The following is a 19276-nucleotide window of genomic DNA, read 5'->3' as shown; positions in this document are numbered from 1 at the left end:
TGTTGGGGACTGGGAGAACTTGTGACCTCTCGAGGAAAGCAGTGCCCTGTGACAGCACTGTATGGACTGGTGTTACTTCCTTCTGTACGCTGCCCTTAGCATTTCTAAATTGAAGCCAAACAACTATACTTCACATACTAACAAATCTGCTATACAGTATGATATTTAAAATTGTTGGATTATAATGGCACCTTAAAACATAAATGAAAAAAATCATGAGGTTTCATAGTTCGAAGTTCAAACAAAATCAAACAGATTCTGTTCTTACAACACGAAACCCATGTAAACATCTATGTATTATGCTATTATCTAAGATTATACAATTCAAGCTGAAGACATACTGTACAGTATGTAATTGGTTTCTCTCCAGAGTGCAGGGCTGCTTAACACAGTTTTGCAGTGAACAGGCCCCTTAATTATTCAATCAATAATTAGTGGGATCAACATAACAATTAAAAAGCTAATAGTCCTTCACTGGAAATGGCTGGAAGAGCTGCAAGTTGAGTAAACCTTCTGTAGAGAAAAAGACTGAAAAAGCATACACCAGATGAAAAGGGATTCAACACCAGGGAAGTGACAAAAACTAACCACCTCTACAAAGGAAAGGTTGACATTGAACACTGGAAACTCTGGGGATATGAATCAAAATTATATTATTTCTCTAGTGATTTTCGTGGCTTGGTTCAAATAAGTCTCAAAGACATATTCAAACATAGGTTTGAAGTGAAAATTGTCAAAAGGGTAAATTACAAGGTATTATGGTAGAGATATTCTTTCTTCTAACACATGCTGTGGAACGAAAAGGTCCACCCACACAGCATGATGGGCCAAATGACAAAGGGCAGTAACACTGCCAGCGTCCACCAGGGGGCGCACAGCACACTGTTGGGGTATTAAGATTGCTGACACACCCTGAATCTCTGCTGTTCTCAATCAGGTCTGTACACTACACCGCTGTTCAAAATATGTACTGTAAGTGCACAGACAGGAGCTGCACTGACCTGAGAAACTATTCATCACATTTTCAATTCAAATGTTTGTTCTAAATACAACATAGAAGAAAAAGAGTCTTCGGTCTTCCTTTCCACTTGTGCAGTCCCTGGTTTGTTATTCACGCTTTCAGACAAGGTCTGAGTCAAATGTGAGGCAATTGTAAGGGGTCAAGCAGTTGTATAAAGACGGCTGTGTGCACATCCACTGCTGGTTGAGCTGAATTGAGGTGGCACATTAACTTAATAAGCATTCTGTAAATATGGTACGATAATACTTTGTCTGATTTCTCAGACATTTGTCTTGCATTTAAGCATGTATTACACACAGTGAAAATTACAAAGCATACTAATAGTACATGTTAACATAACATGATGACACCTACCTATACATATCCTTTTCATACCTCTCCTATGGCCATATCACCCTGCAACTCACAACAGGCAGCCTACTGAAGCTCAGCAGGTGTGAACCTGGTCTGTACCTGGATGGGAGACCACCTGAGAAAGCTATGGTCACTCCTGGAAGAGGTGTTAGTGGAACCAGCAGGGGGCACTCACCCTGCCCTCTGTGTGGGTTCTAATATCCCAGTATAGTGATGGGGACACTGTACAAAAGGCATTGTCCTTGAGATGAGACGTAAAACCGAGGTCCTGACACTCTGTGATCATTGTAAATCCCAGGGCGCTTTTCAAAAAGAGTAGGGGTGTAACCTCAGTGTCTTGGGCAGATCTCCCTGGCCTTTACCAATCATGGCCTCCTAATAATCAACCTCTATGAACTGGCTTCATCACTCTGTTCTCCCCCCCACTGATAGCTGGAGTACGGTGAGCGTTCTAGCAATCTGGCTGCCATCGCATCACTCAGGGGGGGCTACACAATGGTGGTAGTGGAGGGGAGTCTCCATTACCCGTAGAGCGTTTTGAGTGGAGTCTCCAGAAAACTGCACTATAAGTATAAGGAATATTTATTATTATATTTACTACCCCCCCACAATTAGACCAAGCCTATATAATTCCACCTGCACATAATGCACAGATACCACTTGCTCATAAACCATTACTCAGTTACTGATTGAGTAGTTTGATGGAGTATGGGATAAAATAATTCCTCTACAATGTCTGTTTCAGGGTCTGGGGTATGAGATGGATGTTGGGCCAGGCTCACAGCGCGATGCTGGGGGCTACACAGTACTCACAGACAGCAGCAGTTGGAAAGAGCTGTGGAGGGCCTCCAGGTACTGGAATGGCATGATGCACCCAGTCACAGAGATGTAGGAGTGGTCAGCAGGGGCCTGGCTGGGCGGGGGCTGGACTTCTCTTCTCACACAGCCCGGCCCGTGTTCCCGCCACCAGGACCGGTGCATGGAGATGTTGAAGGTCATAAAATCTGTGTCCTGGCAGACAGGCGAAAGAAGAAAGACACAACAGGCTATTTCTCATTGAAATGAAAATATCTCCCCAAATATTTTTGCTTATAACAACTTATAAGACAGATATACATTACTCCAAAATTTTACACCGAACATATCTTGTCTTTAAAGGGATTAGGCAAAGGTTAATGAAAAAAGTGAGCATCATGAGTTGACCATTTTTCAGTAAATTACCTGTAACCACTTTAAAAAAGTGGTTTAAAAAAGTGAAAATAATTCAACTCACATCCACACCCGTTTGGAATGAATGACATTTTCTTAGCACCAATTTACAGATTTAGAAATTACATGGACTGCCCTGCATGCTCTTTTTTGGGTAAAGAGGGAGTTATTTTGAAATGGTCAAGGCTCCCTAAGAAAGAATGCATCATAAATCTACAGTTTATTTTATTGTATTGGACTTTGCTTACTGCTGGACTGGAAATCGCAATAAAATAGTGCACTTTAGAAGCAGTATTGTTCTGCATCACAATCACTGTTTTATATATGATCTAACACACATAATGGTAGCAAGGTTATGTTAATCTAGGGTTGTTTGCCAGTGTTTGCACATCCTTTCACTGACTTAGAGGGAACAGTTGTCAGGTTAAGGGTCAGATGTATCCAACGCATCTCAGGCATACTGTATAACCCTTGCAAGGTCTAATATAAAGTAAATGACAAATACCGTACCTCCACATTATAAAACTAATTTTGTTCACCCAAAGCAGGGAATTCTGTTTTTAAAACTATAGAATTTTAAAATCCATCCATCCATTTTCTAACCACTTAATCCGATACAATAATTCAATCATGTATTTATGATAATATTACTTGTTCTTATTCCTTCAAACTAAAGTATGTATTTTTTTTCTTTTTTAAGCTGGTATATCAAAAACATGTATATGTGTTTCAGAACACTAAAGACAGCCATCTTTGTTTCTCACTTAACATTAAACTTGTATAGTGTGTCATTTAATCCTGTTTCTGTCTGGGGAAACAAACAGAAAAATATTCATTGGAAATTAAATTAGTTGACTATTTGCCTGACCAGTTTTCTAGCATTGTTACAGAAAGAATACAGAATTGAGTTTAATTACTGTTTTTAAAGCCTCTCATGGGCTCAATCTCAATCTGTATCATTATTTTGTATTTCTTTGTTTGTGAATTGTTATTCGTATTAATGACTGTGAAGAGGTGGTGGGAAATAGGCTGGCATTATGAACAAATCACCTCTCCAATTATGCTGCAGAGGAATTTGGTGTTGTGAAAAAAAAATCACTTGAAACAAAGCCAGCATGAAAAAATTAAGCATTAAGTCATAAGTCAAGAGTGTGAAAAAGTGTTAAGCTTCAGTTAAAGCGCTAATTAGCTACATGCGTACATATTATTTTATAAAAACCTCTCAGTGCATTTTCCTCTCAGTTCTGGAAAATCTAACCTAAAATATTATTTGTGATGCATGAGGCTGTTTCATGTAATACCAGATCAAATGGTTTTATTATCATACTGCAGCATTACAAATACCCCTGACTTGCATGACAGTGTAGGATAATGTCACATTAGCATAGAGGGGCACAAAGCATTTAATGTTTGGTTCCCTGCTCAAACTTTACCACTTAACTGCTTTTACTTAAGGGGAAATGGTTTACTGGGAACTGTTATTGCCATCACTGCCTCTTTCTATATGTATACTGTATACTTCTCTCAGTATATGTGTAAGCGAGAGGCAGTGATGGTGATGTGTATGCTCAGTAATTCCCTGCCTCTGCCAGACCACCAAAGGGCAGAATCTCACTTGAATTACCCGCTGACATTTGTGGCACTGTCCCATGAATGGCGTGTCCCTGCCACAGATGTCAGCGCATGGCATTTATGACAACGAAGAGAAAGGCTACTGTACAAAAGCTATTATCTCCAGAACCATCGTGTCAGAGCGCTGTCCGTGAGCATCTGACTACGTTGACCCCATCACTCATGCCAAGATCTCTTTCAGCTTCTTGTGCCCTATAGACCTCTACTCCAAGAGCAACTTTGACATTTCCATCTCAGCAGTCCAATGGATGGCACAAATATAAAAGAAATCAACATTTACTTTCAGCCAACCCTAGGCTTAAGCATTGGTTTAGAATACAGCACATTTTTTTTTTGAACAGAATTGATGGTAGACAGGGATAGACAGTAACGAGAAAAGTTCAAGTAGGTCACCTAAAGAAGGCTCCACAACCGAGATGTTGCATCTCTTTTCTTTTCAGCACGGAATAAACCTTTACCTGTTCCTTTCCAATGAGAGAGGTTGACTGTTTACAGAAATGCAGCTCATGTGTTTTTTTATTTTACAGAAGAAGGCTCTGGGCCGTAACGAGACTGGAACAGGCTATGTGAAGTGGCACAAAAGTGGCATAGGATAATCACTAATGACTGTCTAAATTACTAACACACAGGATAAAGCAGGCCCTGGCAAAATAGCGAAACAAATTTGGACCTAAGATCTACTTTTGACTATCTTTTGAGATAAAAGCTTAATACCAGGCAATTAAAAGCCAATGTGCAACTGTTGTGGGACTGATATATTTGAGGTGGCTGGAACACTTTCTGAAACTCAGTCAAAATAATAGTGGCTTTCAGTTATGGCGCAGTGTTGCTTCATTAATTGGACCAACAAAGTCTTACAGAGAATTCTGAATGAGCCACAGCCAGTATTTTCATTTTCTGATTCTTTCCCACATATGGTTTCAGAAAATCAGGATACTTTGCTAAACCCAAACTCATTTCATTGTCAGTTAAAAGCTTAATCTTGAGAATTAGCGCAAGAGGCATCCCATGTCTGCTTGAGAGACATCTAGGATGATGTGCTCCAATTCCCAGCTGCTTCATGAAGATGCTCTTTCTGCTAAAATCCCAAGTATGAAAAATATTCTCGTTCCAGAAAGCTTTACGGGTTTATTTCACTTTGTGAATTCTGTGCGGATAAAAAGAGTCTGAGCTGTTGTGCGAAAAAGTCCGAAAGTGCTGGAACCCTGGAGAGCTGATGAAATGGAGTAGAAAATTTCGAGGTCATTCTCAACAGGAGCACGCCTCTAAGAGCTGAAGATGCTTTCCCTCCAGGGTTTCCTGGAGCTTAAGCAGGTTTCCATTAAGAGCAAGCATGTATAATCATCCTTTAATGGCAATGAATGACTTCAACATACTAATTAAACCAAAAAGCAGATTGAACATATTGCTTGAGAAGATTCAGTCACTCTTCTTCTCCCCCTTATGCAGCTAGATTATGTGAGGTGATCACAAGTGCATATTGAAATCGCAGTTTGACCACTGGCAACAGAAACGACATGGAAGATCACAGAGGAGTGCAATTTATTATATTCTCAATAAAATTATAGTTTTATTATTACTGTATTATTTCTTTGTATATAACATTATTAATAATGTAACATAATATAACATTGTTACATTTAACATACTGTACTTTGTGATTTTTGTTTTGCCTTTTAAAGAAAAGGATTGTTTTCAAATACGTTCAAATGACATGCATACTGAACCCAGAAGAGAGAGAGAAAAAAAACAAATTCAGAAAAAAGCCTCCAGTTGCAGCGAAGAACCATGTTCCCAAACAAAAAACAAGTAATTAAAGTGATTGTAAAATGCATCCTACATAAATGTGACAAAAGGGTGCATTTATACAATTCAGGAAGGAGACAATTAAATGCAAATGCAAAGCAATGCAAAGCAATTTCACTGCACAATATCCCATTAACATAATGAGGTTTTTAGGGAATATATTAAAATACTGAAGTGTAACTTAAAATGTGATGGATAAAAGAAAATAATGCAAATGAAGGAAATATTCAACTGAGCTATTTTGTGGGTATTTCTGATGTAATTGCTTGCTGTATGTGTAAAATATAAACAATCAAATGAATACTATCTTTTAATAGGAGTAATTTAGTACATCATAACACAGCAAACATTTTTTCATAAATTTTCATAAAATACAAATATAAAGAGCTGCTGGCATTATTGTGTGTTAAATACAGTGTTTTTTATTTAAAAAAACTTTATGGAAAAAAACAAGATTTTACTAAATCAGCTGTATGGCTCATTGCCTTAGTGGCAGAATTTTTTTCTCAAAGATAAAAAAAAAAGAGCATGTTTTTGTTAATGACCACAATAAAAATGTCTTTAGGACACATAAAGCAGAGGACATAACTAAGGAAACGAAGGAAAAGGTCTGTGTAAAACTGAGAATAACTGGCATTTCCCCACCCTCTTCCAAGGAAAGCCTGGATGAGATCCTTAGATAAAGCAATTACTAAAAAATAAACAAGCCGTGAGGACCATCTGCCCTCTTCTCACGTTCAAATATGTTTTAAACAAAAAGAAAAATGGAGAAGATTGGTTTATGACCAAAGCAAAAGACCTCGTAAACAGTACAGTACGTCCGGTTATTCAACCTGGAAGGTAGAGCTTTTTCCCTGTCTCCCATAAGGTCATAATGAACTAGAAAGTCTCACATTGTTCACTCTAAATTCAATCACACGGAACAAAACGATCTCCATCACTCAATCCTCTGATGCTGTTTATGTAGTCTAGCTTAGTCAATGTCTTGCCTATCAGCTGCTCATAGTAGCTACCAGCAGCAGTGAAAGTAGCAGTTATCCTGCCTCAACTCAGCTTCATTTCTAACAGGCAGTATGCTGCCAGCAGATTGGTTAACCTTAAAGGTTCCAAGGATGCCCCTTTAAATGCGATAACGCAGACTGCTTTTTCTTAACAATTGAATTTAATTGTCTCAGAGACTCTTCTGCAAATTTAAGTATCAAGCACTATCAATAGGTTATACCACCTAAGCATTCCTACAGCATTGCTAGGATTATCTTAGGTTTAATGCAGGTCCTGTGGTTGTGTCTCTGTTGGTATTACTAGAAATTTCTTAAGAAGGAAAATATATATTTGGCAGAACAAAAACACAAACAATGCAGTAAAAACAGAAGGATAAACTCACAATGGACCAATTTCTATTGTCATTATTTTAAAAAAGGAATAAAATAATGAAAATGTAAGCATCCAAGGTTCAATACTGGAAATACACTGTTTCCATATACTGAATACAACAGCTACAGTACAGAGTAAACCCAAGAGGTTCTAGAATGTGTTCTTTATTGTGCTAGTCAATGTATACCGTAAATTTGCTTCCGAAGGTATTTTTAATGAATGTACACTCATTCTGTAATTATTGTATGTCATGCTTTGCTAGCTTTCCAGACAGAATAATTAATACTTAAGTGGCAAACAAAGAAAAGGCACACTTTTCCAATAAAACTGGCAGCGAGTAATTGATTGTATCTGCCACACAGAGGGCAGGCCAGGTAATATCCATTCATCTAACAGAAAATCTGCAATTAGTAAAAATGTATGGGAACTCTTCTTGAGGAACCATGGACGCTCAGAGCTTATTAGAGTGAAGGAATTAGTTTGCTTCCCACAGTCAGAAGCAAGGCTTAAAACTGCCTGGTGAATTAACAGCAAAACTCTGCATCACCAAGGGAAAAAGTCTTGCTCAAAACAATTAAGTCTGTCTGTTTTGCAACCAAAATCATACTGTCTTTGGATTCCGACTGCCTTGATTTCATTAAAAAAACGGCTTCCATTGTCAAAGCCTTGTTCTAAAGAGGGAATAGTTTAGGGACATATTGCTTTGTAACTTATTCAGTTTCATTTGCAGCTCATGCCCTTATGTTTGGAAGGCAGTAGGAAACCAGGGAAACGTGGAGAATATTCACACAAACATGGGAACACACAAACTCCAGGAAGAAAGCACCCCAGTTCTGAATCGAACCTGGGACCCAGAAGCTGTGAGTAAAATGTGCTGTCATGTCACCACGCCTCCCCAGGTAAAAACTGTAAATGAACTGCAGTTTTTTACAATTTTCATTTCTCAAAACCACAAGAAAATGCAAGGTGGTTGAAAGAGAAGAGAAAAGCTGCACAATTCCCCCGATCAGTGTAAAATCTCCCTCAGACACCACAAGACTCGCAGTCATTTCTGTAAAAAGCATTCGCAGGGACTCGGAAATTCAAATTGGGTGGAAAAGTATAGAAAGGAAAACACATGTAAAACGTTTTGTCAAACGGAATGTGAATATATCTTCCGGGGTTACCATTTATCATCACTTCTGAAAAAGACATGACGAGGCACTTGAGTGGTACGGTGGAGTGCTGTCTGCGCAGACTTTGTATGTTCAAGCCACGTTCATTCACATTGGTTTCCTCTCGGTGCTCCAGTTTCCTCCCGTCATTCAAAGACATATCGGTAGGTTAATTGGCTTCTGAAAAAACGAGTTGTGGTGCAAGCGTTTATGTGTCTGTGTCTGCCTGTGAGGGTGTCCCACCTCGCTCCTGCTGGGACAGGCTCCAGCTCCCCCTTGACCCTGAACTGGATGAAGTGGTTAGAAAATGGACAGAAGGATGGAAGAAAAACAACATTCTATAAACAGGAGAAAAGCAGCAGGCCTCTGCATTTTTTCTATTAACATGCATTCAAATTTGACAGTCGTGTGTAGTGCAGTTGTTTTCTAGGCTAATCCATGAAGGACACTCATGTAATAAGTAGGATCCAAACAAATGCTAAACCACAGTTAATACTGAATGAAATGCCAAATCCTGCATTTCCATCCTGTCAAGAGATTTCTTGAATTTAATTGTTACAACTCAGAACTATTGACAGGAATTAGTGCCAGGCAGACCTGTCAACAGATTTGTCTTATAAACCTGCCAGTAGCACACAAATGTAATATAATATTTGAATCATTTCACTGGCCTTTCCCCTGTAATAATTGCTTTTTCCATGTAACAGTTGTTTGTATTGGCAGAAATGAATAGAGGGACTGAAGCTTTTTATTCATTCCCATACTGTACATGACAGAAACTATAAGTGGAGGCTAATTCAAATGCCGATAACTGGAAGTACTTTTAGAATGAAAGGCAGAAGAATGAAACTCCTCTTAACCCTCTTAAGTATTTTTCATTGTTTTCCACCAAAAAACTTAAGATAGTTTTGTCAATGCAAAACATAAACCAACAATTAATTTAATGATACAGTATATTCAGCTGTCCTGTTCTCCAATACTGTAAGTCCTGCTTTTTTATTATTTATCAATATATAAATATTGATATATTAATATTCTTAAATAATATGCATTTTAATTTAAAACTGGAAACACTTGCTCCATCTCAATATACTATGGATATGTGTGAAAACTGTAAGATAACTAGTATAATTTCAGTTCTAGATGTTTAATCCGTAATTACATCATTTGTAGTAAAAATAAAATGGGCCTGGATTTAAGAAGCATTGACATTTACTTTTACAACAATCAATCTATTATTATGAGTTATAGTAGTATTTTTGTAATGAACAACTTTCAGTGTTGTAGTGTTTTTAAGAGTAAGCATTCATTATGAATTAGGTGCATATTAATAAGCTCTCCCTGTTTCTCAATGGTGAAATACAGAATTGTCAAAGTAAACTTCTATTTCTGCTTTGTCAATACACAAAGTTGGAAATTATTACTACTTTTCTGTTCATCTTTACCAAATTCTTAACTGTCCTTTATTTCTTTTAACCTGTGTTCCAACTGGGGCCTATCGTGAACTGCAATTTTAGAGAACAAGCCAGTGAATAATGTGACTACATTCTGCCATTTTTCACTTCTTTATGATCTGAAAATGTGTCAAGACCTAAATTGTATGACATTGTTCCCTGCACACCGGGTTAAAATTTTTTCCATCACCTCCTCATTCTGTTTAAGGAGAATGAGAATGCAGCTGCAGGGTTTTTTTTCTTAATGTAGGCCTAAATGAAATTCCATTATTTTGAACACCCAACTTGTTCTTTGCACACTTGGGTATACGTTTGTAAAGAAATGTCTCATGCAATGCGGAAATTGCCAGAAACAAGAAATCAAATGGGGCACTGAGATCCAGAATCAAACTATCCTCTAAATTTAACAGTAAGGATTCGAAGGGCTGTGGTAGTACCACATAAATATCCCCATTAAACTTTGTCATGCTTGAACAGGGCTTCAGGTAATGAAAAGCGGGATAATTTCTGATTGCTCGCAAAAGAAGGGAGATGTAGTACAAAATAAATTGCAATTTTCTTATTCTTGCTACAGAGCTTAGAACAATATAATGTACAATTTTAGACTTCTGGGAGTGCAATAGCAACTGTATTTGGTCTTTATTCTCTTCTCATTTACTCAACTGAAGCCTTTGTATGAGTGTGCACTCAATATATGCCCAACCAAAGCAGTGCAGCTCTATTGAATATACAAAGTATACAAAGTGGAAAGAATGGGTACACCTATAAATCTTAGTTCTGATTTTGAAATGGAGATATTTAAATCATCGGCATTTATGAAATCATCCTCTTAAGTGGACAGTATAATAGTGCATATATTTTGTTGGTTTACGAGATCATTTACTTGTGTGAAAACATTACTCCTTGGAATAGAGAGTACTGTAACGGAGGTGTTCTGTAACGGAGGTGTTCTTTCCGGACCCTATGCAGACGACACAATCCGGAAGAGTGAGAAAAACACGGGGGGAAAAGCATGCGAGAGTCGGGAATGAAAACAGGGGGCGTGTCCATGGTGCGCTGGTGTTCTGGGGGGTGAATCCAAGGCAAACCATCCAAAAGGGAGTCCAAAGGGAAATGACGTGGCAAATGTCCAGAGCCGGGCGGTCCATCAGAGATGAAGACAAACAGGATTAAAAACCGGAGCGGCATCCGGGGGGGCGGGAAAGGGGGGAACGGGACCAGACGCTACAGGTCCCGGACTCGCCTGGTACAGGAACCAATGCAGAGCCCGGATCAGAGTGAGTGTCTGGCTTTTAAGGTGGGCTGGATTGAAGGCAGATGCACAAACTCAGAAGTCAGAAGTGAAAGAGCCAGAGCGCCCTTAAGGGGGAGGGACTACAATCATGACAAGTACTGTACATGGAGGAAACAAAGGAAGCTGAGATTCTATTCACCTGGCACAGTGATTTTTTAAAAATTCTACAGCAAATTTTATGATATACCATATTAAGGTACTGTACAATTTAAATAGATGTTCATGCACCGTTAATTAAATCTGGAGTATGAAATTGAGGTTTAAGAGGATTCAAAAGTGCTCCAAATCTGATATCTGACTTGCAAGATCTGACTTGCAAGACCAAGGGTGGGATGTCATTTGACAGTCTTAGAGCAGCAGACATTTTTCTTTATGATGTAAAAATGTGTCACAATCTCAACTGTAAGACCTTGTTCATTGCATACTGGGAAACACGTTCTCAAAGGAACACATGGACAACTTTCATGTTGGGTTGTGTAATGGGTAACTGATAACTTACAGTATGGTGACATATTTGAGCAGGTTACCTTCAATAAATCAACAGGAAATCTATAAATCTGTCTGAATTAATGCCTGAAAAAAAGGTGTTGGTTAGCTTCTGAGAGTGTGGACTTTGACAAATGTCAAAAATGACAAAAATGATGCTGACTACGGTTTCTCTAAAGATCACCTGCAAGATGAAAAAACACCATGATTGATGAATGATTTCCACGATACTGAAAAGCTTGAAGAACTTTGTACTGAGACAAGAGCTCACAATGTGATTTCTTGCATGAGTATAAAACTTTTTATTTACATTTGTCCCAAAGTACTTTACATATACAGACTTTATCCACTACGGAAGTACAGATCTTGCCCGGAGCAAGAAACATAGCAACTGCCTACTGAGTGTCAAAACTGGATTAAATTGCCAGAGGGCGGCATCAAAACACTCCAGAAACAGGGAGGAAATGCAATATCTCATTGCGCAAGTGGTTATTAGGGGATTGGTGAGCCTCTTGGTTAGTAGAGTCTTGTGGTAAGACTCTTAGTTTGGACAGTCTAGCAGTGGAATTGTTGGTTGTAGGTCTCATGGGGAGACTTTGGGATACTATTTTCAAGGGGAAACTTTGGGTTATGAGATTATGCAGAGCCGGAGAAGGCTAGCAGCCTTGGTCGTTACTGTGTCGGCCTGCCAGTAAGGTAATGAAGACGGCAGAGTTGAGCCGGCCAACAGGAACAACCGAGTTGAGAAAATTCCACTGCCACTACTCGTACATAATGAGAAGATTTTAGGCTCTCAAATGACAGACCAGGTTCAGGTTAAAAGGAGTTAAAATAATAAGCTTGGTTCAGTCACCGCCAAGCTCAGGTTAATAAGGGGGTTAATGTGTGCAGATCCTCGACACTTGGCTACCAAACAAACCTGCCACACTGCACTTCAGAAAAGGATCCTGGGTCCTGTATGACAATCATTCTACCTCAGCCAGCTTAACTATGGTGGAAATTTAAGTAGGCTGACCCAGGATTTAGCTAGGGGATCAGTGTAAGCAGCAAATATTGCATAGGAATGTTTAGAGGTCAAAGATATTTTAGATCTTAGCTTAATGTTTCGTCTGCTGGCCAGCACTTCATCCCATCACTATACTGAGGAGATGTTTTGGATTTTCTGGGCTTACAGTGCATGTGTTGTGATAAACACTCCCAGGAGAAGCACTTGGAATATAAAAAATCTTAAATTATATGTATTGCAGCTGCTGTAGAGGCCGTTTAACTGTTTTTCACCCCCTAAGCTTCACTTGGAGAGATGACTACCCAACAAACTGCGCCCAACCTTGCTAGAGCCACAGTGGAGCGATAGTTACAGAACTTAGACTCAGCTTTTAAAGTGGACATACAGTTAAGTCTAAACAATAACACTGTTTCATGATCTTGGTCAAAACAAGGTTGTCTCATCCTTATCTTTGTGGACTACTCAGTATTCCCTTTACCAAAGTTATATTACAACAGTCAGTTCTATAACACACAAGGTGCCATAATGATTGTTCCATATTGAGAGTTTAAAGTATAATATTAACCATTTAACTGTTTGTGTTAAAAAAACCAAAAGGAAGAGTGATACCTACTGTTCTACCATCATAACTTACACCAGCACCCTGATTTGCTCTCAGGTTCACCCTTCCAAAACCTGACCAAGCCCATTCTTGCTTAACTTCAGAGAGCTGACAAGATCAGGCTTTATCAAAGCTGCCTCTCTTTCATTTGGACAGTAAATATGATTACTTCAATACATGTTTATGTTAGTATTGGTAGAAATCATTTGTCAATCATACAATCAGTGATATCCAACAACAAAAAAAGAATGCATCTGGTTTCACATAAACAGTACGTGGTACAGACAAAATAAATGAAAATTATTGAACCCTATTATAAATTAAATTGTATGTATGTACCAAAATGTATTTGGTAAAATTAACACTATACACTACATATATAATGTTTTGCATTGTCTAAACTGTATTGCCTTACTAAAGTCTATTTTTTGAACAAGAAAGAGTCAGGCCATTATACATATAGAAACACCAGTTGAGCTGAGCTATTAATTAAGCATCAGCTGTTGAAACTGCAAAAGAAGCCGTGAAGGAAGAGATGCTGCTGGTTTGCAGCATTGCTGGTGCAGGAAACCTTCAAACCTTCCTCCTAAAGAAGTCAATCGCCCAGCTTCAGAGCTGGCTCATTAGGCTAAATGTGTGTGGAAGGCCTGTGTACTGTAGATGCCTGTGGCTTTCTCGTTTTGTACTCTATTGCAAATATGGTTCTTTTTTTCAAAAGAGAGCTCTCCAGTACTAATTCAAACCTAGTTTTGAAATATGCCCTTGCCTGCTAATTAAGAATGCACTTTAGAAAATAAGAGAACGGGATCCACAGTAGGTAAGAAAAGGATGAAAAGAAAACAATGAATTGCAAGCAGAGGTAGAAGATGATAACAGATGGAGACTGATAGAAAACAGCAATGCAGTATTGTAATGGAGGATAAAGTAAACGTTGATAGGTCTTTATTGCAATAGTACTGGATGAAGTCAAGTGCAAATGGGAAAATAAGATAAGATCACTTTATTAGCCATAAACAATTTTGTGTATTAGGAATTTTTCTTTTTGCATACCCCAACTTGCTCTCTGTGAGACACACAGTCAGGGAAAGAAGCTTGGGGTCAGAGCGCAGGGTCAGCCATTTATACGGCACCCTTGGAGCAGCTGGGGTTAAGGGCCTTGCTCAGGGGCCCAACAAAGTAGGATTCCTCTGCCGGCTGTGGGATACAAACCGGCAACCTTCCAGCCACAGGCACAGATCCTTAGCCACGTGGGCACCGCACCTCCTAATAATGGGAAACCTTTGAAACACTGTAAGGAAATTCACTATTTCATAAAAATGATTACCAAAGACGAAACAGACAACATACTGGAGACTGAAAAAAGACAAATTCTACATTAAATAATATTAGCTTAGAAGAAGTAATGTTTGAGATACCAGAAGAAGTAAATGGGACCTCTGGGACAAGATGCCATTTTATCAGTCATACTTAAGGAAACAAAGGATGCTACCCATAGGCCTTAAAAAAACTCTGCCAGCTTTCTTTTGGGTTAAAATTGAATGACTGGAAAATTGCCAATGCAGTGCCCATCTAAGGATGACAAAACAGACACAATTAATTACAGACTAATTAATTACAGACTCGTCTTTCTTTATTGTATGCAAGGTTAAGGAAACAAAAAGAACTAAAAGAGAGGAACATCTACTGTACATGGCAATAAGATAAGATACTAAGGCATAGTCAGAGTACATTTTAAAAGGGTAAGCCTTGCTTATCAAACTTAGTATAGCTCTTCGAACAAGCCACAGTGGTGATGGATACAAACAACGCATTTGATAGGGTATATTTAGATTTTTCGAAAGTACTTAGAATGTGTTGAGGTAATTAGCTGTGTACCACGAGATATGTTTTGCTTTTTAAAACGAGGAATGTTAAGTTAAAATAGTACAATGCACTAGTATGATGTAATTTATCATATTGTGTAACTTTTACTGGTTAACACATTACAGAATGATTATCAGATACAATCCAGGGTTTAAATGAATGCCCTACAGTAGTATACTAAAAGAATTGCACTTTTTAAAATCTTGAACAATGCAGCCTACGATTACAGTATTTAAAGTCCTCAAAGTCCTTCTTGAACCAGAGCACACAAAGGAAGACAACGGAGAACTGGTCTCTGAGACCCTTAGATGAACCAGTTACTAGCAAACCAAATGACATAGACGGACTGAATGTCCTTCTCCGATTTGGAATCTTACGATCTTCTTTGCGTACTTTGGTCAAGCATGGATAAGGAACTCCAAAAAACAGAAAAGCTTTCAGGTGCTTGCATTGGAAAGGCCATCTCTTAATTTCAGTTAGGTGACAGTTAATCATTTACCATAGTATATACTGTAGTACCCTCTAATTGTTTTCATACTCCTGAAGAAATAGGAAAAATAAACATTAACGTTTTACAGATTGCATAACATTTCCTGCTTAAAAAGTCTATGAAGTCATCTTAATAGCACTGCACAGAGCAAATTATGTTTTTGTTATAAATAATGTAATTTAGCCAGCAGCTATATCAGCCTGCAACTCACAACTGGCAACCCTCTGGAGCTCAGCAGTATGAGCCTGGCCAGTACCTGGATGGGAGGCCTCCTGGGAGAGCTGAGGTTGCTTTAGGAAGAAGTGTTATTGGAATCAGCAGGGGGTGCTCACCCCGTGGGCTGTGTGGGTCCTAATGCCCCAGTATAGTGATTGGGAAACTATACTGTAAAAAAGGTGCCATCTTTCAGATGAGATGAAGGGTGATTCATGGTGGTCATTACAAATCCTATGGATATTGTTAACATTATGATAAGAGAAATTCATGAACATTCCTCACTGTAGGGTCCTTCAGACCTCTTGGTTTCCATTGATTAAATGCCATCTTGAGATTGCAAGTATTCAATGGGATTGAAGTCTGGAGAATAGATGACCAAGGAAGAGTACTTTGTGTGCTGTTGGGCGTACCTTTTTCTGTTTGGTTCATTGTCATGCTGGTATGTCCATTTTCAACCATGCTTGAGCTTCTTAGCAGAAAATCAGATGTCTGGCCAAAAATGTTCTGGTACATGTTGGAGTTAATGATTTCCTCTTTCTTGACCGAGCCCCGAAACATAACAGACCTTCCCCATAATATTTCACAGTGGGCATGAGTGTGTTCTCCACATGCCTTGTTTATGCCAAAGATGATAAACTTGTCCTAAAATTGTCATTCAATTGATGTTTAGCAAAATCAATGTTTGAGTCACCTCGATTTGCAGTTCATCTAAAGAGGCTTCTTCTGTTCAACCCAGTATCTGGTATTTATATTGTAGCTGGTGTTGCAAGGAAGAAGATCCTTAAATTACTGCATTAATAAATATGGAAGGAACTGTGTATACAGGGAACATGTATGTAGTATTTAAAAATGCTTGATACAATGCATCTATACCATATTTTTACTTTTGTATTAAATTTGTTTTGATACATGTAATAGCACCTTTTTAGCTTCCCGTTACTCATGCAGTATTGATTTCAGTGTTAGGGGGAAAAAATCCTTTCAGGAGTTTAAGTCAACCAGTAACAGAAATAAATCATGACGCATGCAACATTTAAAAAAAGCATTGTGACCTAATTTAAAAACAAATGCAGTGATACAGTGATAGGCTTAGTACCTCACTGAATACATTAGCTAGAATAATAAATGTTTCAATCATTGCGTTGGATTGTGTTCCAATACCAGTAAATAATAAACAAATAAATTCATTTGTTACTTGAATATGTTTGTGGGTGGCTATCATTAACAGATTTGTGTACTGGATGATTACTGTTCTGCTTTGAAAATCTAGTATAAATGTAAAATATTTAAGATCTGGTTGCAATTTTATACTTCTCTGCCACAGGGAACCATGTTTATGCATCAGAAAATTACATTTTTTCCTACTCAGCTATCTTTCCCAGCAACTGAATTACAGAGTATTTTTACTATGATGTGAGTTACCGTATATGACCACAGTTTATTAAAACCATCAATAACAAAAACATGTAAACATTAGCGCAACTATGACAACACAATAAGTGGCAAAATTGCTTCTCTGGCTGCTTTTTAAATATAACGATCCTATTCATCTTGCATGTCTGTTGAAATATCTCAACAATATCCAGCCTTATTTCCATTAATCATAGTCTTTGTAAATCAAAGATTCAGTTTCAGTTAGTGGATCATAAAAGGAGCAGAATACATGTCACAAATGAAAGGAAACCTCATCCAGCCCACTTAGCACTTAGTAGCTAATTGATCTAAGAATCTCATCCATCTGTTTTTTTCACAGGGCTGGGTAGTTTTTTTCTATACTCCCACAGACCTCTTGGTAAAAAGTGCTTCCTGTTTTTGGTTTTAAATGTATTACGATGGGTTGACCATCAATGCCTTTGAGGATTTTGAATATTTGTATCAGGGCCCCTTGTTATCTCCTCTGTTTGAGACTAATACTTACGTCACAAGCGCTTTGAAAAACCGACTGTTAGAACAAAAGAGCCCATCAGAGGCACAGTGTTTTTCCATTCCAACAACTGTTAGCCTGTGCCTCAAATCATACAGAAACTTAAAATCTTTATTTTATCAGAGCAACCCAGTGATGTTCTCTTTTCAGTAGCACTGCACCTCACTGGCTGAAATGTTGTCTTTTTTAATGTGAAGCATTAAAAACACTTGAGTGAGAAGGGTGAACGACAAACTAATACAAGTCCAAACACACTGCAGTCACGACTGGTAAGACAACCTTGTAACTAGAACACTCACTTGCAAGTGCACTTAGTGTTCGGAAGTTTAGACACTTGTTAAAATAGAAAAATCATGGTCTACCTGCTGGGGGGTAAAGATAAGTTTGCATTCATGTGGCAGCAGATTTCTTTCCAGATATGGCAGAACTCACTGTAGGAAGAAATATACATAGTTTTCTCCAAACTAATGAATCTTAGCCACACACATACCCCTCAGATGACCTTGTTGGGCTGGTAGGCAGGCTGCCAATGTCAAAGTAACGATAGCACAATATAAGGAGCTCTTGACTGAAAACCATTAACAACTTTGATTTTCCCTTGTGCTCAATTTGAAACTAAATGAATAATTTATCAATTTACATAGCAGAGGAAACCCGGGGAGTTATGCACTGCTATGGACATTTCAATTGGATATTTAAGCCCCCTCACAGTGATTATGAGACCAGTTCTGGTGGATTTGAAATATTACCACTAGGAAATAACTCAAAAGGGAATACCTCGGACTCCTAATACAGCGCCCTGCAAACTGTAGCGGTCCACCTGCTGTTATTTTCGGTTTCCATTCCGGCAATATGTGGAAACAATGCATACACAAGCATAAGAGATTTATGGAGTCAAAATTCAAACACCTTTTAAAACAGTAAAGGTTCCAACAAACTGACACATCGGCCCCTTGGACAAAGCCGATTGTTTGTTTTTGGATCAGTGAATTTGCGAGCTGCACACAGACACGCGTGTGCTCCGTGACGGTGTTCTTTCCTGCACTCCACGCACCAGAGCGAAGGAAACCGGGAACGTAGCCAGCCTCCTGGGTACGGGCTGTCCTCCGCCAGTCACAGTGGCCGGCTCCCACCTGCGCGGCAGCACGGCTGTCGCTGGGAGGGGGAGAGGCCGTCTCTCTTTTAGCCCGTTTGTAGGTACGGCGAACGAGAGCAGCTTCCACGCACTCTGCTGGGATCAGGAGCGCCCTCCATCCATCATGCCGGGACTCTCCCGGCTCTCAAACAGATGGTGAAGCAGGGAACTCGGCTGGAGTAATTGATGAAGTGGAAGGAGACAGCGGGAAACCTGCCGCCACACTTCCCAGGAGGGGCAACCCCATCCCTCCCTGC

The 19276-nt window shown here is 38.9% G+C and overlaps 1 protein-coding gene across 4 annotated transcripts in view; it reads right to left on the bottom strand.

The window, feature by feature from the left end:
- Positions 1-19276, bottom strand: part of LOC102693504 (sodium/potassium transporting ATPase interacting 3) — a 165644-nt gene that overhangs the window by 45005 nt on the left and 101363 nt on the right. For all 4 annotated transcript variants that reach the window (XM_015353749.2, XM_015353752.2, XM_015353750.2 and 1 more), the window contains exon 4: positions 2189-2386. In XM_015353749.2, the coding sequence (XP_015209235.1) occupies positions 2189-2386 (198 nt within the window). The remainder of the gene's footprint in view (positions 1-2188; positions 2387-19276) is intronic.

Source organism: Lepisosteus oculatus, chromosome 6 (assembly GCF_040954835.1).
Source record: "Lepisosteus oculatus isolate fLepOcu1 chromosome 6, fLepOcu1.hap2, whole genome shotgun sequence".
Lineage (NCBI taxonomy): Eukaryota > Metazoa > Chordata > Actinopteri > Semionotiformes > Lepisosteidae > Lepisosteus > Lepisosteus oculatus.
Note: the sequence above shows the minus strand (reverse complement) of the source record. Positions and strands in the feature narration are given on the sequence as shown.